The following is a 24,258-nucleotide window of genomic DNA, read 5'->3' as shown; positions in this document are numbered from 1 at the left end:
CTTAGCACAGTTGAAACAATTGAACATAGACATTCACATCAGATGAAAATACTAGAAGAAAGCTTTTCTTAGAAGGGAGAGAACGTTATAAAACTGCCTTGACATTTTTCTTGTTTATTCTGTTCTCATCAGTCGGTACTTGAAGCATTCTCGAAGACATTTAACAATATCTCCCCCCCTCCCTTCTATTGATACACGAGAAGAATATTTCTTATGCCTACATCAATCATTAGAAAGAAAATGAAGAAAAAGATGAGAAAATAATTAAATAATTAAGAAAACCTTCCAGGAACAGCACTCCAACACATTCCCACAAATAAAGAGAAAGATGCAAAACAGCAAAGTATTACAAAGGATATATGCAGAAATATCAAGAATATACAAAAGCTCACTCTCTCAAATCACATTTCCATTTCAGGTATCATCCCTTTTAATTCCATGAAGGGGATGACGGTTTGTACAGCAAGCCCGGTGGAGAAGTCGCCCCATAGCCCAAGTCAAGATTGTGGAGTTGTTCCATGAGCTGGGAGTGCCGCTCCTTGAAGAAGTCAAGACGTGTCGTCAATTCCACCAAGGCGGAAGATGCTACAGATGGCTGCCTCAAATATTCCATCCCCTGTGAATTGCAGCCCAAATGACAGTCCATTTTATAAAGCACCAAGTTTCTAGAAGTGGTGGCAACTGATTTCTTTTTGATCAATAACGAGTAAACTTTAGTTGCCAAATTCTCCTGTTAGTTTCAAGTTCAACAAGCCCGGGATTGATTCCCACCCTCTTCAAGGTTGTTCGAGGCCTTGAGGTTGTGGGACAGGCTACTCCCCGTTGTGTAGCCCATTGGAATTTTAAAAAGATTTAGAATGAATTTCATACACAAGTTTTAACAGCCATGGCATTTCATGGTGTCACTGGACATGGAATGTCAATCTTACCTCTGCTGTCCGTGACGAGGGCAGGATGCAGGAATCAATTCTACAGAGCTCATCAATATTAATACTTGTAGATGCCTCTGTACTTAAATCGCTCAGGCTTGTAGGGTTCATACACTGCTTACGTGAAAACTGCCAGCTACCACTGGGAGACGGTAATACTTGACCTTCGATGGTCCTCCAGTCCCCACCAGATGAGCTCTCCTAAAACAAAGTATTTTGACAATTTAAGGACGAGTCAGAAAGATCTCGTATGGTAATCCAGAAATAAATGGGGTCACCTTCACCCACAAAGGTGTATCACATCATGCTCTTACAATAAAATTCAATCACAACAACAGTATTAAAAACAACATTTTTTTTTTATGAATAATCACAACAACAAATTTGTTCCAAAAAAAATGCATTCATTGCACAAAACTTGGGTCAGGAGTGCATCCTCTCGATGTTCTTTTTGCTTCAAAATTTGATGAATGAGATCTAGATCGTGTAAACGTGTTATAGTTATTAGATGGCATGAAACAGTAATATCAGCAATTAGAGAAATTTTATACATACTTCACTTCTTTGCTTCCTTTCATGGTTGCAGACGGCAAGGGTCGTATCAAAATCTTGTTGAAGAAACTTCCTGCAGACATAAATTCTTGATCAAATGCAGAAACAATATACTTATAGTAAAAAAAAAAAAAAAAAAAAAAATGGACATGGAAGTGATATGATCCAAAATGAGGCTACTTGTTCTTCATGGGATCCTCTTTCAATGTAATAATAAAAATGAGGCTACTTAATCTTTTATTTAATCTTACTTAACTAAGACTAATTACATCTCTGCCCTTTAAGTGGGTGGCCAGCACATAAAACACTTAAAAAGAAAATAAAACAAGTTAACAGGCCCATAATGAAAAGGCCCATTAACACAAAATATAAACAGGACACTACTTAAAATATAAACAAGTACTAGGGCCCACTCGGCCCAGTCCCTCTACTTAAAATATAATAATAATAATAATAACAATAACAACAATAACAACATTAACAATAATTGTACTATAAGCAATGCATCTTACCCCTTAAAGTACATACATCCTACACCATTTACCAGGAAGATTGTCTTAATTAAGATGGATCCAAAAACTGTCGATCAACGTGGTCCAACTCACAATTTCCAGATGCATGGTGTAAAATACATCTATAGAGAGCACAACTGTGCGCATTTTCACATCAAGAAGAGAACAAAAAATTGGCATGACCCACAGGACCCATAGAATTTGAGGTAGTGAAACCCCAGCACTAATGACATGTGGGTGGAGAGTGGAACAGACAGTGGAGCCCACAGGGTAGCAGGTGGGGTTAGTTTAAGAGAGAGAGAGAGAGAGAGATTAACTAGCTGGTTCGCCTTTGATATTCACATGGGCGAGACAATTAAACAGGAATTCTTTAAAGCATCAAGAAAATGGAGGGAAAAAGGAATCTTGCCTGATGTTTAAACATACTTAGTAGATAGCTGGAACATCATCATCTAAGCCCTGTCCCAACTATATGGGGTCTGCTACTTATTGGAGCTGCTCCTAGGTTTTAAGGAATAAATTCATTTCTAATCTTATCCTTTCTACTTATTGGAGCTGCTCCCTTGTTATGGATATTATCAAACCAGGGTAATGGAAGACATTGCATTGAGATACCTATTGGTCTCCAATCCCAAGTTTACCCTGATTCCACTCCTTATTTTAAAACCTCTTGCTTCTAAGATATTTTCCATAAACTTAACTTTGCAATTAATCATTCTTTGGATTCATCAATCTATACCATATCATCAGCAAACAACATGTACCATGGGAACTCCCGCCTGAAAAATGTTTAGTCAATTTCATGACTATTGCAAATAAACAAGGGCCAAGTGCTGAGCCATGGTTATGTCCCGACATAATTGAAATATCTAATGTCTCTCCTACATCCGTTCAGACATTGGTTGTTGCACTCTCTACATCTCCTTAGTGGATAGGTCGATGTAGATTGAAAATGGGGTAAACTCATTTTTCCATATTTTTAAACTTCTACTATATATATATATATTTGACAAGCTTATAAAAAATAGACAATCTTATGAATTATGACAGATGACATGATTCTATTTAACCTCTATACAATTTAACGATACAACTATAATTTTCAGAACATTACTTAAGATAAGGCACAACCAAGTTTCTAAATACAGTGTGCCTACAAGATTCCATCTATGCAAGAAAAATTCTTGTTCACAAACAAGTTATAATAACACTGAAAGCTATGAACAAATCAGAATAAAATAATTAAAACTCACTGCTGTGGATGAAGATTTTGGATGTGCTGATAACAGTCACATGCATCTGAAAGAGAGCCATAGTGATGCTGGCACTGCTGGTTAAGTTGAAGATGGAGCTCTGCAACTTTCTGCTTTAACCTGGCCACATCGGCCTCAGCAAGGGCAATCTCTTCCAGCTCTGCTCTAGTCTTCACAATAGTCATATGCCATAAGCATGTAAATCAATAAAGACATTCTTATGTAAAATCAAAATACTGTAACAGAACAAGAACAGACCTTGGAATCCATTCCACAGGAGCTAGAAAGCTGTCCAGAAGACAAGTTCAAACCAACCTCTAAGGCAGCTCTAAGATCTCTCTCAGCTTGCAACTGCTCTTGTAGCCTTAAACCTACAATAGTAGTATGGATAATATAATTAGTCCATAAATGAGTTAAAGCAACCGAACTATCTTCACACACTATATTTTTGAATTAGAAGTAGATGATTGGAGCCTTAGTCTGTACACAACTCAGTTAGATATTCAAATCTGGAGAAACATTCAAACAGGGGTGAACTCTACAACTGATTGTAAAAGAACTAGACTAAAAATTAATCTTTTTATTCTTTTAGCTTACTTCTTCAGTGAGTAACATTATCAGATCCCAAGGACTTGAGATTTAAAAAAAATGTGATATGATCTTTCTCCACATCCAAATCGAGAAAGTAGATATAGGTCCATATAATATGACAACTATCATGCATAGTGAGAGAAGAATATAGTTTCCTACCAGGTTGATCTATACCAACAACTAGGTGACAGACCACTACTATGAGCAGTGAACATTTGAATACATGCTTCAAATTGTATATTATCTTTTATCAGACAGCACTACCTCAAATATTTTGACCAAATTATTATATCTTCTAGTACAAAGTAAAAAAAAAAAAAGAAGCACACAACAAGTGAATTAAAAAAAATTGAGTTCTTGACAATAAAGAATTGAATACATCTTGTTCGAGTGCCAAATGCCGTTCATGCAAGGCTTGCTTTCTTCTCTCCAAACTTGCTTGTAAGATTGCATTCCCTTTGGCCTGATAGAAGAGATAGTCAACTATGTTAGCAGAAAGTCATTTTTTGTTTTACCCTGTACACAGCCTACAAGTTGAAAGAGGTTATCTACTTGTTTTACCTCTTTTGCAATCCTGTTGCGTAAGTCATTTTTTGTGATCTCAAGCCTCTGAATAGCAAGCCTGTGTACCAACCACAGTATTAGTTGGTAGGAACAGATTGAAAAATGGCGTTCCCAAAAATGGGAACAGATCGAACAATAGAACATGTAATGATTTTTCCAATTAAAAGAGTTGTGAATACAATTAAATGAAGAAAGGGAAGGAGGAAGAAAGACAATCAAATCTCTCTCAAGCCCCTAAAATATCTTTTATTCTTTGATTGTAATGTGAATACAATTACATGAATACCCTTAGTAGCACGGCCGACACAATAAAGGTAATAATAAAAGTGAAACAGGCCTATAACAACAACCGTAAGTCATAAATAGTGGTTTAAATAAAAAAAAAGAAGCTATAGCCCATTCAGCTCGTCATCTCTATACTCCTCCTCAAGCTGATCATAGGTATCAATCATGTCCATCTTGCTTACATAGTGCTGTAACCTTGCCTTAGGGACACCCTTGGTCAAAACATATGCTAACTGTAGCTCTGAGGCAATGAAAGGAAGACAAACTTCTCCTGATGCCATTCTTTCTCTTATGAAATATCTGTTTACTTCAATGTGTTTTGTTTTATCATGCTAAAATAGGTTGTAAGCAATGCTAATTGCACCCTGGTTATCATAATACAACACAAAGGCTTATCATATGCAATGCCCATCTCCTCTAGAAGTGATCTAATCCATAAAACTTTAAAACTCCAAGAGTCATGGCCCTATATTCCGCCTCAGCTGAAGATCTAGCTACCACTATCTGCTTCTTACTTCTCCAAGAGACAATATTCCATACAACCAAAGCACAATAACCAGATGTAGATCTTCTATAATAAATATTACCATTCCAATCGACATCTATAAAAACCTCTAGCTTCAGGTGTCCATGCTTAGAGAAGAGAGTGCCCTTTCCTGGAGTTCCCTTCAAGTAAGACAACCTGTTCTGCAACAGCCGTATATGTCTCTTTGGGGGCATGCATAAATTGATTAATTGCACTGACAACACAAGAAATATTTGGTCGTGTCATACAAAAATATAATAACTTCCCCAAAAGTCTCAGGAAAACTCCCTTGCCCGCCAAGAGCTCACCACCATTGGCTGAAAGCTTATGGTTGGCATCAGGTGTAGAGGTAGGTTTGGGACCAAGTTTCCCAATCACAATGAAAAGATCTAACACATACTTCCAATGGGAGATGAAGATACCATCTGTAGACCTAACAACTTCAATTCCCAAGAAATATCTCAACTCCCCTAATCCTTAATATCAAATTCTGAATTAAGGAAGCTCTTGAGTACTTGAACTTCTTCTATACCACTGTTTGTAACTATAATATCATCAACATAAACAATAAGGTAACCTGAGTACTTCTCCTCTTAACAAATAGGGTATGGTTAGATTGTGTCTAAACATATCCAAACTCAAGAAACACAGTCCAAAATCTGCCAAACCAAGCTCAAGGGGATTGCTTGAGGCCATAAAGGGATTTCTTCAATTTGCACACCTTGCCTTGTATTTCCTTACCATATATGCCTGAAAGAAGAGACATACAAACCTCTTAAGTCCCCATTTAAAAGGCATTATTAATATCAAATTGATGTAACAACCAAACATAACTCACTGCCAAGGACAACAAAACTCTCATTGAGGTCATTTTAGCTACTGGGGAGGTCTTCATATAACTAACTCTATACACCTGTGTACAACCCTTGGCAACCATTCAAGCCTTATACCTCCCAATTGTACCATCAGCATTATACTTTGTAGAGAAGATGGGCCGAATGGCCCGTAGGTTGTTTATTCTTTCTTGTTATTTATGTTTTTCTGTAATGAGCCTTATTCTGGGCCCATCCTGTCTATATTAAGTTCTTTGTAAATTCTTGCCCAACTAAGGGCCTCCTTGTAATTATTCAAATATATCTTAATAAAATAGTGTTAGGGTGCTGAGAGAGAGAAGGTTCGAAACTCTCATTCTCAGACCCTCATTGCCGAACTCTCAAGCTCTCATCTCTTCAGTTTTCTTCATGGTATCAGAGCATACCCGAACTTCAATATTCTAGGGCTGGAAGCTTAGGCTCGTATTGCCTGATTCTTGGAGGTCATTGGAAGTGCCCAAGACTAGAATCTCTTGGAAAGTAGTTCGGTGGCCAGGAAGAATCAGAGAAAAAAAGGAAGGGGAACAACTCGGTTCTGTTTTGAAGCTCGAACTGTAAGTTGTGCTAAGTTTTCTGGTTGTTCTGTATTACTTTCGACTGTGTTTGGACTGTTGAAGTGTCCGAAAATCTCTGGTTGTTCCGTACTACCTTCGGCTGCCATTGAATCTGGTTTAACCCAGAAATTTCTGGGCTGTTTTTTCACTCCTTCTTGGACTGTCAAAACTGCCGAAACATCCTTGTAACAAGGCTGTGGATTGTTACTTATATTTGGCTGTTTTTGGGGGCTGTACGAACTGTTCTTGAGGCCTTTTTTTTTCTTTTTGACAGTGGGGTTATCTCTATTGCCCACACTGTGTTTGTAAAAAGGGCTATTTCAGCAATACCAAGTGGTATTTACCTTGAAGTCCAGATTTGAAAAGGTACTTCGGCTGAGTGCCTAGAAGTTTCTGTTTACTTCTTGAAGGCTGAACTCAATGTATTGCCTTCTTGTGGTCGGCTGAACTCAGTGTGTTGCTTTCTTGTGGACGGCTGAACTCTGTTCATCTGAAATCATATTTGGAGTGTTTACATGATGTACTCCTCAGAGTTTGAAAACAAAAGTGGTGCTGAATATGGACTGGTTCAGGGGACTCCAAGTGATTCCTTATTGACTGTGACCATAGTTAAACTAGATGGAACTAATTATCTGGCATGGTCACAATCAGTAAAGATTCATGTATGTAGTAGAGGAAAGTGGGGGTTCATTTCCGGGAGTAAGAAGGCCCCCCCAGAAGATGATCCATCCTACGAGAAGTGGATGCAAGAAAATTACACTGTCATTGGGTGGCTTGTGAACTCAATGCAGCCACAAATCAGCCAACACTACCTATGGATGAATTCAGCAAAAGAAATTTGGGACAGTGTTGCAGAAACCTATTCCCAAAAACTCAATGTGGCCCGAGCATATAAATTGAGAAGTGATGTAAAGAATTTAAGGCAAGGGGAGAAACCTCTTGCTATATATTTCTCAACCTTGAAGTCCCTATGGCAAGAGAATGACCTAATAGAAGCTGTAACTTGGGACACCACCAATGATGCAGAGACCTACAGAAAATTGGTTGAAAGGAACAGGGTTTTTGAGTTCTTAACTGGACTAAACCCAGAATATGATATCACAAAACAAAATATTCTTTCCAAGGAGTGTGTCTCTTTGTCACAAGCTTATGCATTGGTGAGTAGTGAAGAGAGCAGAAGGGCTATCCAGGTTCAAGGGGCTGATATTAATGATCACTTTGCCAATATGGGGATTAAACCTAAAGGGAATGCTGGAACTTCTAGTGGCACAAGAAAGAAAGAAGTTATATGTGAATACTGCAAGAAGTCAAAGCACACCAAAGACAAGTGCTGGAAATTACATCCTAATCTTGTTCCCATTCGGTTTCAGAAAAAACATAATAGTAAAAGATCAGGAAGTGCAAATGTAGCCGTCGGGCCAGATAGTGAAGAGATGTCTGCTTCTGCACAGTTGGCAGCCACGAGAGCAGAATATGAAAAGTTTGGGAAGATGATCAGTCAGCTGAGTGATGTGACCTCTCCTTCCAACCCTTCAAGAACTTCTGCTGCTTCAGCATTTGCTCATTCAGGTATAAGGGCTTCTGCCAATCATGCTACCACTTCAGGTAATCTCAAGATCCCTTGGATTATTCACTTAGGAGCTTCTGACCATATGACCAATCTGTCTACCTTGTTTGTTTCATATGACTTGCTTCCTGGACGTGATAAAATCACTTTAGCTGATGGTTCACTTGCCCCTATCTCTGGTAAGGGAACCATCAAGGCTACGGATTCCTTGTTTCTACCTTCTACCCTCCATGTACCTAAACTAAATACAAATCTGTTGGCTATGAGTAGTTTAACCAAGTCACTAAACTATTGTGTAACTTTTTTTCCTTCTTACTGTGTTTTTCAGGATCTGGAGTCTCAGAAGGTGATTGGGAGTGGCCATGAGGCGAACGGAATATACCTGCTTGATACTCCGGGACAATGCACTGATCATCTTGGGAATGTTGCTCTCGGATCTGTCTCTTCAGAGTCTGTTAGTCGGATTATGTTGTGTCATCGTCGTTTTGGTCATCTGTCTTTTTCTGCCTTGAGTCATCTATTCCCTGAACTGTTTAAGGGAATTAGTTTGTCCAGTCTTCATTGTGAGTCTTGTGAATTGTCAAAGCATTGTAGAAACAATTATCCTTTGAGTAATAAAAGATCTTCTTTTCCTTTTAATATTGTGCATTCTGATGTGTGGGGGCCTTACCACTTACCCTCCATGGGTGGCTACAAATATTTTATCCTGTTTATTGATGACTTTTCTCGGTTCACTTGGATATCCTTGATGAAATCCCGTGATGAAGTTCCAAGACTTGTAAGACAATTCCATGAATTTGTTCTAACCTAGTTTGATACCAGGGTTAAAATCTTCAGATCTGACAATGCAAAAGAATACTTTGAGAAAAACCTATCCTGCTATCTCTCTGACATGGGGGTTATTCATCAAAACTCATGTGCTAGGACCCCAGAACAGAATGGGGTTGCTGAGAGGAAAAATAGGCATATTGTTGAAGTTGCAAGAAGTATCTTATTTGCCTCACATGTTCCTACCAGGTTTTGGGGTGATGCTGTTCTTACTGCTACTTATCTTATAAATCGTATGCCATCCAGGGTTTTGGGGTTTAAGTCTCCCTTCAATCTTCTTCATCCGGACAAGGACCTTTTTACTGTTCCTATTCGTGTCTTTGGCTGCACCTGTTATGTACATGTTCCAAGTGTCCAAAGGCATAAATTTGAACCCAAAGCTCAAAAGTGTATCTTCCTTGGTTATTCCCCCATACAGAAGGGTTATTGTTGTTTTGATCCAAAGTCTGGCAATCGGTATGTCTCAATGGATATCACCTTTGATGAGCTTTCCCCCTTTTATGGTTCCTCTCCAGAAGGACATTGTCCACATGGGGAGGATTTGTCACAGGTGTTTGCTCTTCCTCTTCTTGTCCCTGTTGAGTCTCTTGATGTGTTTGCTTCTCCTTCAAATGTATCAAGGGTGGATCAGTCGTTCCATTCTCCTTGTCCCAATACTCTACCTCCTCGTCCTATCCTCAATCCCAAGGTGTATCAAAGGCAAAGATCCAGAAATGTGCAGGTTGTTTCTCCTACAACACATGAGCCTCGTACACTTCCAGTCACAGAAGAGACAACAGGTACTGTTTCAGCACCTTTGGAGTCATCCTTCCCTGACCTTGATATTCCCATTGCTGTTAGGAAAGGAAAACGGAAGTGCACTGCACACTGCATTTCCAAGCACCTTTCTTACAGTTAGCTTTCACTTTCATACTTTGCCTACCTCTCTTCTGTTGCTTCTCATCCTATTCCCAAGTCTGTGTCAGAAGCTCTTAAGATTCCAGAATGGAGGGATGCTATGAGATCTGAAATCGATGCCCTACACAAGAATGACACATGGGAAGTGGTGGATTTTCCTGAGGGGAAGGATCTAGTCGGTTGCAAGTGGGTCTTTACTATCAAATACCGAGCTGATGGCACCATTGAAAGGTACAAGGTCAGGCTGGTTGCAAAAGGCTATACACAGACATATGGGATTGATTATTTAGAGACCTTTGCACCTGTTGCCAAGATGACATTTGTGAGGGTTCTTCTATCTTTAGCTGCTCACTTTGATTGGCCCCTTTATCAATTGGATGTGAAGAATGCATTTCTGAATGGTGAATTACATGAGGAGGTTTATATGTCTCTTCCTCCAGGGATGTATGGAACTGATATGAAAGGGAAGGTATGCAGGCTGAAGAAATCTCTTTATGGACTAAAACAGTCCACTAGAGCATGGTTTGAGAGATTTAGAACAGCACTTGTTAACTTTGGTTATGTGCAGACACAGTCCGATCATACTCTTTTTGTGAAAAGGAGTGGACCTTTGGCAGTATACCTCATTGTGTATGTAGATGATATTGTAGTGACTGGTAATGATGTTTCAAGAATTCATGATCTAAAATCTTTTCTCCATACAGAGTTTGAGATTAAAGATTTGGGGGAATTGAGATACTTTCTTGGTATAGAAGTGGCTCGATCCAAGGATGGGATTTTTATCTCCCAAAGGAAGTATGTTCTTGACTTGCTCTCTTAAACTGGAAAGACGGGTGCTAGACCAGTTGCTACTCCTATTGATACGAGTCATAAACTCTCAGCCTCAGAAGGGACATTGTTAGAAGACAAAGGAATCTTTCAGAGACTTCTTGGGAAACTTTTGTACCTATGCATGACTCGGCCAGATATTGCATATGCAGTCAGTTGCATTAGCCAATTCATGCATGCTCCCCGAGACACTCATATGGCAGCAACAGAGAGAATCCTATGTTATTTGAAGGGCTCCCCAGGAAAGGGTATTTTGTTTGCCAAGCATGATCATATGAAACTTTGAGCCTACACCGATGCTGACTGGGCCAGAAACATTGATGACAGAAGGTCTACTTCTGGGTATTGCAGCTTGGTGGCTGGTAATGTTGTTTCTTGGAGAAGCAAGAAACAATCGGTTGTTGCTCGGTCTTCTGCTGAAACAGAATACAGGGCCATGGCACATGGAGTTTCTGAATTATTATGGCTAAAATCATTGATGGAAGAAATTGGAGTTGAATATGACAAGCCAATGATGTTGTACTGTGATAATCAGGCTGCCATCAACATTGCTCACAACCCAGTGCAACATGATAGAACCAAGCATATTGAAGTTGATCAACACTTCATTAGGGAAAGGGTCTCTTCGGGTGAAGTGTGTCTTCCTTTCATCACATCTGAAGGACAGTTGGCAGATTTTCTCACCAAAGGCATTCCCAAGGCAAAACTTCAGCATGATACTAGCAAGCTTGGCATGATTGACATCTATGCTCAGCTTGAGGGGGAGTGTAGAGAAGATGGGCCGAATGGCCCATAGGTTGTTTATTCTTTCTTGTTATTTATGTTTTTCTGTAATGGGCCTTATTCTGGGCCCATCCTGTCTATATTAAGTTCTTTGTAAATTCTTGCCCAACTAAGGGCCTCCTTGTAATTATTCAAATATATCTTAATAAAATAGTGTTAGGGTGCTGAGAGAGAGAAGGTTCGAAACTCTCATTCTCAGCCCCTTATTGCCGAACTCTCAAGCTCTCCTCTCTTCAGTTTTCTTCATACTTGATGGTGAACATCCATTTACATTCCATTGTTCCTTCCCAATAGGCAAGTCTACAATATCCCATGTAGTATTTTTGCAAAGTGCTTCTATTTTAGTTCTCGCAGCCTCCTTCCATTTTGGCTTGGATAAGGCCTCTATAACCAACTTGGGTATAGGTTGAGAGGAAATAGAGGCTAAGAAGGAATAGTATTAAGGTGACAACAGACTATAAGAAGGGTGTTTTGATACACAGTGAGCTATACATTTTCTCTTGGCTTTCCTCGTAGCAATAGGTAGGTCAAGGTCTAGGAAGGTAATAGAAAAGGTGGTAAAGGACATGTCCTCTCTTCAAGAAATAGGAATGCCCAAGGTTCATTTGTAGATGGGAGAACAACTTGTTCATGTTGTAGCCTTTTCCTTTGGTACCACTTCTAAACAATAGGATGAATAATGAAAACAGGACTAATAGGTGGTGGAGTAGGGGTGCAATAGAAGAATAAAGGGTGTTGTAGAGGATTCAACACTAGAGTCAACAGGAGATGGTAGAGGATATGGATAAGCAAAAAACTCAACGGAATGCTTCCCCTAAAGAGAATGACCAAAACAACAGAAACCTTTATATGTGGAGGCATACCCTTAAGTTATGTTTGGTTTGAAGGAAAATGCAGGGAAAGGTAGGGAAACCTTTACAAACCTTATATAGATTTCCCTGTCTTTCCCTTCCTTTCCCTACTTTTTCCTTCAAACCAAACATAGCCTTAGAAAATACATTTTCAAGCCATGGGTTCAAATTTATGTCTCTAAGAGCAGGGAATATGGACATAATATGTGTAACCAAAGGCACACAAAAGAATAGGATAAACATCACTAGTGGTTTAAAAGCACAAGGCGCTAAAAAAGCACAAAGGCAATTTTGCACCCAAGGTGAGGCACAAGGCAAGGCATTCGCCATCACTAGACCTTTTCCCAACCTCAGAAAAGGTGGCTACATTGGCATTTCCACCTTTCCCACTTCCATTCTTCTTACCATTATTATTATTATTCTTGAATTTAAGAGGTATAAACTCTGGATGTAACTTCCAATAGTATCCGTCATGTGTTTTTTCTTGCAATAATCACCCACCACATCTTTTTCTCATTGGTAACCCTTAGCTTCTTATGAGTCTCAACATTTTTATTGCACCCCCACACGACAATTTCCATCAAACCAATCTCCTACCGTTCAACATATAAAATTAAACGGCTAAAGGCTTCTCCCCCGGTCTAAGATTATTGACAACATTTTTTGAGCCCTAGCAACATTCAATTTCTGGGAATAGGTCTTTGTGACACCATCACACACCTCCTTTGCAATATCCATGCACAAATAATGTTGACTGATATGAAGTTGCATGGAACTCACTAACCAACCTACAACTGTATAGTTTTCCTACATCCACCTTTCATAGGTAGGGTCATCCTCCATAGGTTGTTTCTTATTGCTAGTGATGTACCCCCATTGCCCTCCACTATAGACATGGATCTTAATTGATTGAGATCACACCAAAGAATTAGTTCCATCTAATCTCACCTCTAGCTTGTTTTATTGGCTAAATAGAAACAAACTAAAATAAAGATAAAATTAGGGTGTTTCTTGTCTGGATCACTGCCCTAGGCCAAAACTGCCTTTCTTTTAGACAAAAATAGGATTTCACCGAACCCGGCAACCCAGGAGAATGAGAGATATTTTAGCCGCTTCTACCTTAGGCTCGAGAAACTTCTCCAAGTATAATCAAACTGCACCTATACATTGTGTATGGGTCTAGAAGAGAGAAAAAAAAGGAAGAAGGTAGAAACCTTTCTCTACTACCAACTTGTGAATCCCACCTGTATAAATCTGAAAATAAAGCAGAAAAAGGAAGAAGATGGACGAAAGAAAGTTTAGAAGAAGATGGAAGAGTGTAGAGAGACTGGGCACAATGGCCCTAATATTTCTTTCATGTTTAAGTTATGCTATATCTGTTTTATGTGTTAATGGGCCTTTTCTTAATGGGCATGTTAACCTCTTTTTAAGTTATTTTAAGTTACTGCTTTGCTGGCCGCCCACTTAAAGGGCAGACTTGTAATTAGCATGATTAATTAAGTTTAATAAAAGACTAGTGAAGGGAGAGAGATATCCGTTGAACTCTCTTCTTTCTCTTCTCCATCTTCTTCTTCTATTCTGCTGTAACCTTTCTTTCTCTACCACTTTTCCTTATTTCTTTTATCATTTTATATCAGATTTGAAGGACAGACTCACATCTTGGTATCAGAGCAATTCTTCCTCCGCTTTTCTTTTTCTTTTTTTTTCCCATGCACCCTTCAATTAGAAGAGTGTATGGAGAGATAAGTTGCTGATCAGTCAAAGGACTATTTGCCTAGTTGGTAGAGGATTTAGAGAGTTATAATCTAGCCGAAAATTGCCAGGAATTGAAGCTGTATTTTTTTATGCCCAAACCCCTAGCCGACTAGAGAGATTTCAAGTTACAGGTTAAGGAGAAGGATTGGGTGAGGTGCTTAGGGCTTGGGAGGTGTATTTTGATCCCTAGAAGTGTGCGGTTGAGATTTGAAGGAGGTTGGGAAGCTCTGGTAAGAGCGGCTGCTTCTTCTCTCATCCTCCCCGATAGCTGGGTGCAGTGAAACCCTAGTTTTTTAATCTCCGGGTACTGTACTGACCTCGATTAGGTCCATAGAGATTGAAAAACTAGTTTTTTGATTTTCGTTTGATCAATGGAGCAATCTGGAAATGTAATGAAACAGATGCCGATATCCGAGGTTGGTCCCATAGATTACTTTTTGACTGGTGTGGCCACAATTAAATTAGATGGAATCAATTATCTAGCCTAGGTGCAATTCATACGGAATCATGTTTGCAGTAGAGGTAAACTAGGGTATCTCACAGGTAGTAAGGTGAAACCTGCAAAGACAAACCTTGCACTTAAGAAATGGATGCAGGAGAACTACATAGTGGTTGGGTGGTTGGTCAACTCTATGCAGACTCATATAAGTTAGCATTAACTCTGGATGACCTCAACCAAAGAGATTTGGGACAATGTTACATAAACTTATTCACAAAAGTTAAATGTTGCAAGAGCCTATAAGTTGAAGAGTGATGTGAGAGTGTAGCAATTTACTACTCCATGCTGAAATGTGAAATCACTATGGCAGGAAATTGATATTATGAAGACAGTTGTGTGGGAGACACTAAAGATGCAGAGACATTTAGAAAACTGGTGGAATGAAACAGGGTGTTTGCGTTTCTCACATGACTTAACCCTGAGTTCGACATTACTAGGCAGAACATCCTGACCAAAGATGAGGTCACTTTGGCTCAAGCATATGCCATGGTAAGTAGTGAAGAGAGTAGGCGAAGTGCAGTTACAGGGACCATCTACATAACAGTTTGCACATGCTAGAATAAAGCCAAAGGGGCTGATTGAGAAGAAGGAAGTGATATGTGAATATTGCAAGAAGCTAAAGCATATGCCATGGTAAGTAGTGAAGAGAGTAGGCGAAGTGTAGTTACAGGAACCATCTACGTAACAGTTTGCACATGCTGGAATAAAGCCAAAGGGGCCGACTGAGAAGAAGAAAGTGATATGTGAATATTGCAAGAAGCTAAAGCATACTAAGGACACTTGTTGGAAACTTCATCCAGATCTTCTCCCAGACAGGTCTTGGAACAACAACAATAACAACTTTAAGAAGAATGGTCAGATTGGGAAGCCTAAGAATGCTAATGTTGCCACAATGTTTGAGAGTGGAAACAAGGAAAGTGAAGAAAGATCAGCTATGGAGCAGCTGGCAGTAGTAAAGGCAGAGTTTGAAAAGTAGAGAGGTTCCTTAATCACTTGGAGACCACTGTTTCAGCATCCAACCCTTCAGGCAACACCTCATCATCCTCATTTGCTCACTCAGGTACTCGTGCTTCTGCAAATCATGCTACAATTTCAGGTAATCATAAAATCCCTTGGATTATCTAATCTCTTTTGTTCATATCAGCTCCTCTCTAGTAGAGAGGACATCCATTGAAGATGGGTCTCTTGCTCCCATCTATGGCAAAGAAGATATCAAGGCCTCTGACACCCTTGTTTTATCCTTTGTCCTTCATGTCCCCAAGCTTAATACCAACCTTTTATCTGTTGGTAGCTTGACTAAATCCATGAACTGTAGCATAACCTTTTTTCCTACCCATTGTGTTTTTCAGGACCTGAAATCCCAGAGGACGATTGGGAGTGGCCATGAGGCGAATGGAATATACTTGTTGGACACACCTGATAGGAGCCTTGGACCACCTAATGGAATTGCTTTGGAGTCTGTTTTGTCAGAATCTATTGATAGAGTCGTGTTATGTCATTTACGGTTTGGTCATGTACCTTTTCCTGCTTTGAGTCATTTGTTTCCTGATATGTTTAAGAAAATATCTTTATCGAGTCTTCATTGTGAGTCTTGTGAGCTTGTGAAGCATTGTAGACATTCTTATTCAGTAAGCAATAAAAGATCTAATTCTCCTTTATATATTGTACACTCTGATGTGTGAGGGCCATATCATTTGCCTACTATGGGGGGGTTATAAATATTTTATTCTCTTTATTGATGATTATTCTCGCTATACTTGAATTTATCTCATGAGATCCCGGGATGAAGTACCAACTATTATGCAAAAATTTAATGAACTTATCCTTTCCCAGTTTAACACCTAGATCAAAATATTCCGATCTGATAATAATAAGGAATATTTTGAGAAGAACCTCTCATCCTACTTTGAGACCTTTGGGGTTATTCATCAGAGTTCTTGTTCCTACACTTCACAACAGAATGGAGTAGCGGAAAGGAAGAACCGCCATGTGGTTGAGGTTGCTAGATGCCTCCTTTTTGCATCTCATGTTCCTATTAAATTTTAGGGGGATGTTGTCCTTACTACCACTTTTTTGATTAATCGTATGCCTTCCCAAGTTCTGGGTTTCAAGACCCCGTTTAGCCTTCTCTTTTCGGATGAGGATCTCTTTTCTCCTCCTCTTAGAGTTTTTGGGTGCACTTGCTATGTACATGTTCATAATCATTAGAGACAAATTTAAGCCCAAGGCACATAAGTGCATTTTTCTAGGATATGTCTCCACACAGAAGGGATATTGCTGTTTTGATCCAGTTCATGGCACCTGCTTTGTCTCTAGGGATGTCACTTTTGCTGAGTCTATTCCTTTCTTTGGTATTCCTCCTAAGGGGGAGCATTCTGAGGAATCATTTGCTATGTCTCCAATTGTTCCTCTTCTAGTTCCTTTTGAGTCTTCTGTCAAGTCATCTTCTTCTATTGCCTCTCCTTCCACTGTGTCTACCTCACATTTTCCTGCTCCCCCTCCTCCCCCAACTCATCCTCCTATATTTTCTTCACATCCTATTCTCCAAAGGTGGTCTCAAAGATAGATTCAAGCATGGGCATGTTGTTTCCACTCCTTCCTCAGAGCTTCTTGCACCTCCCATCACTACTGAGGTAACGGGTCAGCCTTCCTTTGACCCACCTACTACCTTCCTAGACCTTGACCTTCTTATTGCCCTTCGCAAAGGCAAACAGAAGTGTACATCACATTGTATCTCTAAACATTTGTCCTACAACCTTCTATCTCCTACTTATTATTCTTTTCTTGCCTCTGTTTCTACCTATGTGATTCCTACGACTGTACCAAAAGCCTTGTCCAAACTTGAATGGAGGAATGCTATGATGACTGAGCTAGATGCTTTGCATAAGAACCATACCTGGAATATCCTAGACTTGCCTGAAGTGAAGGAACTAGTGGGTTGTAAATGGGTATTCACTATTAAATATCATTCTGATGGCACTATTGAGAGGTTAAGGCTCGATTGGTTACTAAGGGTTACACTCAGATGTATGGTATTGATTACCTTGAGACTTTTGCTCCTGTGGCTAAAATGACTTCAGTTCAAGTTTTATTGTCTCTAGTTGCTACTTTTGATTGGCCCCTTCACTGGATTGATGTTAAAAATGCCTTCTTGAATGGAGACCTACATGAAGAGGTCTATATGTCTTTACCTACAAGAGTGTATGGAAAGGAAAGGTGTGCAAATTGAAGAAGTCTCTTTGTGGTCTCAAACAACCCCCTAGAGCCCGATTTGAGAGATCCAGAGTTGCCCTTGTTTCTTTTGGTTATACACAGACTCAATCTGACCATACTTTGTTTGTGAAGAGAACTCTTTGGTGACTTTTTCTAATTGTTTATATTGATGACATTGTGGTTATTGGTAATGACACTCAGGAAGTGATTAAGCTCAAAAGATTTCTTAACACTGAATTTGAGATAAAAGATTTGGGGGATCTCAGATACTTCTTGGGAATTGAAGTTGCTAGATCTAAGGATGGTATCTTTTCTCAACACAAGTATGTTCTTGATCTCCCTGTAGAGACCAGTAAATTTGGTGCTAAACCGACTTTCACCCCTATAGACCTAAACCATAAGCTTTCTGCTATTGATGGTGAATTGTTTGATTGATAGGGGAGTGTTCTAAATACTGCTTGGGAAGTTGTTATAACTTTGCATGACTCGACCAGATATTTCCTATGCAGTAAGTGTTATTAGTCAGTTTATGCATTCTCCTAGAGATACACATTTAGCAGCTACAAAAAGAGTTTTGTGCTACTTGAAAGGCATTCCAGGGAAAGGTATTTTGTTTGCCAAGCATGGATACATGAAGCTAAAGGCATACATTGATGCTAACTGGGCCGGATGTATTGATGATAGGAGATCCACCTAAGGACATTGTGCTTTGGTGGCAGGGAACATTGTCTCATGGAGAAGTTAGAAATAGTCTGTAGTTGCCAAATCCTCAATTGAAGTAGAGTACAGGGCAATGGCATATAGAGTGTCAGAATTATTGTGGTTGAGATCACTTTTGGGAGAGTTGGGTATTGACTATGAAAAGCCGATGATGCTCTATTACGACAGCCAGACAACTATCAACATTGCGCATAATCCTGTTCAACATGACAGAACTAAGCACATAGAGGTTGATAGGCATTTCATAAGGGAGAAAGTTGCTTTAGGGGAAGTCTGCTTGCCATTTATTGCTTCAGAAGAGCAGTTGGCTGATATTTTGACCAAAGGTGTTCCAAAAGGAAAGCTGACAGACTATATAAGCAAGCTGGGCATGATTGACATCTATGCTCAACTTGAGGAGGAGTGTAGAGAGACTGGGCCAAATGAGTCCTAATATTCTTTTACGTTTAAATAATGTTATATCTATTTTATGTGTTAATGGGCCTTTTCTTAATGGGCCAGTTAACCTCTTTTTAAGTTCTTTTAAGTTACTGCTTTGCTGGTCGCCCACTTAAAGGGCAGACTTGTAATTAGCATGATTAATTAATTTTAATAAAAGATTAGTGAAGGGAGAGAGATCCATCAAACTCTCTTCTTCTTTCTCTTCTATTCTGCTGTAACCTTTCTTTCTCTCTTACTTTTCCTTATTTCTTTTATCAGTTTTATATCAGATTTGAAGGACAAACTCACATCTAAGAGAAAGGAAGAAAAGGAAGAAAAGGAAGAAGAGAGACAATCAAATCTCTCTTCAGCCCCTTAAAATATCTTTTATTATAATGTGAATACAATTAATTACATGAATACCCTTAGTAGGGTGGCCAGCACATGAAAGGTAATAATAAAAATGAAACATGCCCATAACTAAGGCCCACTAATAACAAACTAAGTCATGAACAGTGCTTTAAATAAAAGAAAGAAACTATGCCAATTCGGCCCATCATCTCTACAAAAAGTAATGTCCATAGCTGCTAAGGCCCACTAATAACAAACTAAGTCATGAACAGTGCTTTAAATAAAAGAAAGAAACTATGCCAATTCGGCCCATCATCTCTACAAAAAGTAATGTCCAGAGTTGAAATCCATTGATGATAATGGAAAAATGAACAGAATATAAGCAACAAAACCACTATGTAGCTTGCAGAGTAAAGCTTGGTTGAAATGACAAGCATGGTCAATGTTGACCGTTGCAGTTCCCAAAAAACTGCAGTATAGCTGACTGTTATGAAATGGTAAATGAGAAAGTGATGACGGTTCCCAAGTTGAAAAGTATTTTTTTAAACGGGAGCTGCAAGATGTGGGAGACTTGCTTGCAAGAGTGAAAGCCCAATCTGGAAATGGGAGAAATCTGGTGTTTTCTATGAGGTATTATTGTGTTAAAAATCTGCCTATTGGTCTGCATCCAAATCATCCTTGCAAGATAGTTTGGGTTCCAGGTGTTCCTACCAATGTAGCCTTCATTTGTTGGACATCAGTGCATGGTTAAATGTCATATCAAGCATAACCAGAGTAGAAGAGGGTTTAGCTTGGAAGCTTGAGCTGTGTGATGTTCAATCATAAGGTGAGGGACACCTCTTGCCACCCATTGCCCTGCTGTATGGAGGAGTTGGTGTTTCTTTGAAAGGCTGGTGAGCATTAGCTGGGTGTGCCCCCATTCCTTGTTAGATTGGCTGGATGGGTTGGTGCTCAAGGGCCTCAGAAGATGGGGAAAGAAGATTTAGAGGTGCATCCTTGCAGCAATTATATGGCATGTCTGGCAGTAGAGAAATGGAAACATTGCATGGAAAACATCAAGATGCGGACTGATTTTTAGTACCATGTTTTACTGGGAATCTCATGTCACTAGTTTCCTCAGAACTATTATGTCTGATCAAGTGCCAAAGTTCAGAAGTCTTAAACACTTCATTAACCACATGATATATCTCATATATATTAGAGGATACAAGACAGTGGTCATGCCACAACTCCTAGTTTCTAGACAATGCTATCTGCATAATAAGGACCTTCCAAAATGTTAATGAAGTGGTCATGCCACACTTCATTAACCACATGATATATCTCATATATATTAGAGGATACAATACAGTGGTCATGCCACAACTCCTAGTTTCTAGAAAATGCTATCTGCATAATAAGGACCTTCCAAAATGTTGCCAAACCATTACCCCATATTAGTTAAATAAGCATATAAATGTTACACATTTTCAGGGCAACAGTTGTCAGAGTGTGATAACATACTCTTCTTCACCAGAAGAGTCAATTGACTCCATGGACAGGTTCTTCCTAGCCTGCAAGAACAGAATAGTATATCAGAGATTTAATATTTACGATTGCAAGATATAGAAGATAACAAATTCAGAATGAAGCATCTAATATCCTATTGGCTATCATAAGGAAAATGTAATATCTAATTCAAGTAATAAAATTATCACTTCAATACAATCGCAGGGAAGAAAGCAATACACAATATAATGATATCTTCAGCCAAATACTAAAAAGCCTCAGGCAACCAACAAAAACTGTTTTATCATAAACATAATCAGATCTATGTACTAACTGTTCAGTTAGAGAAGGTGGAGGCTGTTTGCAGTGAATTTCCTTTTTTCAATAAGCAACAGTACTATATTAATATTATTTAGAAAAGAAACCAAAATAACAAAAACTGGCCAACAAAGTACTTATCAAAAAAATGGTTGACAAAGTACAATATAATAACATTAAGTTGTCCAAAGCAGATAGAAAGAAAAAAAAAGAAAAAAAATTGTAAATCAGACCTAGGTCCTGGAATTCCCCAACCAATAACATTTCTGTTGACTACTGTTCTCACCAGATGATGGCTAAGCTGCTTGCTATCTTTGGGGCGCACCTGACCAAGGCATTTAGGTCTTCAGCCTTAAATTTGAAGATCCATGGGACTTATTTCTCTGATCTCAGCCAGTTGTTGACCACTTGACAGTCCCCTTCAGCAATGGTAACCCTTTAATTAAAATCAATATTTTTGCTCTTACCAAGTTTCCAACACACACCGGATTTGAGAAGCTGAGAAGAATCTTCACATTACCATCTCTAATAGCTAGGAGTGTTATAAGTAGAAAGAACAGTATCAGAAATGAAGTCATACAAAGGAACCAAGGAGTAGCTCCAATAGGTAACAAAATGAGAGAAAGTTGACTGAGATGGTTTGGTCATGTGCATTGAAGACCAACTACAGAATCCGTTAAGAAGCAATCTGTTACAAGTTCAAGGGGCTAGAAGAGCAAGGGGCAGAACAAAGACGGCATGCGTGCAAGTGCTAAGAAATGATTTAAGCATCCATAATTTAATTATGGATATAGCACAGAACAGATTGAAATGGCAAGATATGATTCATCTAACCAACTCCATATAGATGGGACAAGGGTTTAAAGGATAGAAGAAAGGGGGCCAAAATTCTTTTGTCTTAACCATTGGATAGAAGAAATACCCACATGAGTTCATCCAACAGATTTAATACAAAAGGAGTGTCAGCATCCCCCAAAGAAAGTCCCTCACTTATGGGTGGCACAAATCAGGTTTGTTTTTAAAGGTGAAAGAGAAAATTGGCCCAACAAAAACGTACATCTCCCCACTACAGATCTCCCAAAATTTCACCCATAATACCACAATAGACTCATCAGAAGGATGGTCATAACTAGAGGTGCTCAAGTTCAGTCACTGAACTGATAACCAAACCTAACCAGACCAAATAAGCTATTTCAGTTTGGTTTGTTTGGTTCTTGGTTCGGTATGGTCAAAATTTTCAACTGAACTCAACCAAAAGCCAAATTATAAATAATGATATAAAAAATAAAATATATGTTAATATATTTACTATAAATATTAATATTATAAGTAAGAATGCTTATATAGTAAGGATGAGAGAAAGTAGACTGAGATGGTTTGGTCATCTGCATCGAAGGCCATCTATAGAACCCAATAAAAGCGATCTGTTACAAGTTGAAGGGGCTAGAAGAGCTAGGGGCAGAACAAAAAGGACATGCATGGAAGTGCTAAGAAATGATTTAAGCACCCACCAATTCGAATAATGCTCTTGTTGAGAAAGAACAACGAACTATCTGAACTCTGAAGAATCAGAAAAAGAAAGCCACCCACAAGCATAAATTGAAAGAAAAACCAAAAAATTAAAACAAAACCAACAGAGATGAAGAAACCGAAAGTGAGGAGGGGGAAAAAGGAAAAGGTGAAACCTGTCATACTTGGTTAAACCTTGTGCTAGTACAAAGCAAAAGAAGGTGCAAAATCTTAAACCCATACATGTTTTTCTTCCAAACAGAAGAACTAAGAAAACAGAATCGACATAAACGCAGAGAAAAAAAATATATAAAAAAACAGTAAGCAGCTATGGAATAAAAAGAAGTCAAAAGTACACCTTTTGCAAATCAAAGATCTTAATACCCAAATTGAAAACCCATGACCATTTTCACACTTTGAGAAAGGTGTGGAAATGCTTAATCCAGAAAATCAAGAAAGCAGAAAAAGAAAATCCTTAATCCAGAAAATTATACATTTTTCAAAAAAAAAGCAGTACAATAAGAAGAAATGACCTTACTATTAGGATTTTCTCCTTTCTTGTTCCTGAACAGATACTCGGTACTACAGCTGGAGACAATGGAGATAAAGATAGTGAACTCCATGTTATTCTTTTTCTTTTATCAATAACAGAAAATTTTATTAAGGGATTAATAGAAAGGTACAGAGGAAGCAAGGGGAGAGGTAAAATCTCTTAACCCTCAATCCTCCCCAAGAAATAAAAAAAAAAAACAGAATTACAATACAGCCCAGAACTACATTTGATCCCTTCCCACCCCCTGTTTAGCAAGCAAAGGGATTAGCACTTCTCTTAACCCATTGCAGCTGAATCTCTACATAATCCATTTTCCTCTTGCAACCAGCCTATAACCAATTTTGAGTCTCCAACAATTAACTTTTTAATATTCAATTCATTAGCCTTCTTTAACCCTTCTATCACTGCCATAACCTCAGCTCTAAGTGACTCCCCTACACCAATTGGTCCTCAAAACATAACAATAGCTTTCCCTTCCTCATCTCTGAACGTTCCTCTAATGCCCGAGGGTCCTGGATTACCTTCACTACTTCCAACAAAGTTCAAGTTTATAAACTAGAAGCTGGCGGAGACCACAAAGGACTAATCTTCATTTGAAATGGGGATGAATTAGTTACTTCCTTCCAACTCCTTGACAACAAATCTGTAGTGACACCCTCAAATAACTTTTTTGAAGAGTAAAGAAGAAATTTATTAAAATAAGAAGAGAAGTACAATCTGACTTGGTGCCAAGATGACACACCATACCATTAATCACTAAGAAACAAGTTTACATTATAAGTTTGAATTTCAGGAATTTCCCAGAAATTTTCCACCTAATCTGCACTGTTAAATTGCTCAAAATCTGGAAGGACCAGTGACCAGCTTGAAACCAGCTTTCCTACTGAGGCCACCAAAGCTTCAATGCCTTTTGATTTGTCTTCAAACAGCCTCCTATTCCTTTCCTTCAATAATGTTCAATACACAGCAAAGGGGATACAGCTCCAGACAATTCTTGCTTTATTCCTTTCTCTGAATTTTGGCCAAGAGGAAAATATTTC

At 38.8% G+C, this 24,258-nt stretch overlaps 1 protein-coding gene across 1 annotated transcript in view; it reads right to left on the bottom strand.

Moving 5' to 3' along the window:
* Window positions 1-253: 253 nt before the first annotated feature.
* Window positions 254-24,258, bottom strand: part of LOC104606092 (rho GTPase-activating protein 7-like) — a 124,538-nt gene continuing 100,533 nt past the window's right edge. Inside the window, exons 15-23 of the mRNA XM_010271138.3 lie at window positions 20,854-20,903; window positions 4,399-4,459; window positions 4,217-4,300; window positions 3,997-4,063; window positions 3,505-3,617; window positions 3,247-3,416; window positions 1,485-1,554; window positions 930-1,130; window positions 254-616 (exon numbers count right to left, since the gene is read on the bottom strand). Of these exons, the coding sequence (XP_010269440.2) occupies window positions 431-616; window positions 930-1,130; window positions 1,485-1,554; window positions 3,247-3,416; window positions 3,505-3,617; window positions 3,997-4,063; window positions 4,217-4,300; window positions 4,399-4,459; window positions 20,854-20,903 (1,002 nt within the window). The 3' untranslated portion in view covers window positions 254-430. The remainder of the gene's footprint in view (window positions 617-929; window positions 1,131-1,484; window positions 1,555-3,246; window positions 3,417-3,504; window positions 3,618-3,996; window positions 4,064-4,216; window positions 4,301-4,398; window positions 4,460-20,853; window positions 20,904-24,258) is intronic.

Source organism: Nelumbo nucifera, chromosome 2 (assembly GCF_055504915.1).
Source record: "Nelumbo nucifera cultivar China Antique chromosome 2, China Antique-T2T, whole genome shotgun sequence".
Classification (NCBI taxonomy): domain Eukaryota; kingdom Viridiplantae; phylum Streptophyta; class Magnoliopsida; order Proteales; family Nelumbonaceae; genus Nelumbo; species Nelumbo nucifera.
The sequence above is the reverse complement of the archived record's forward strand: the minus strand, read 5'-3'. Positions and strand labels throughout refer to the sequence as shown.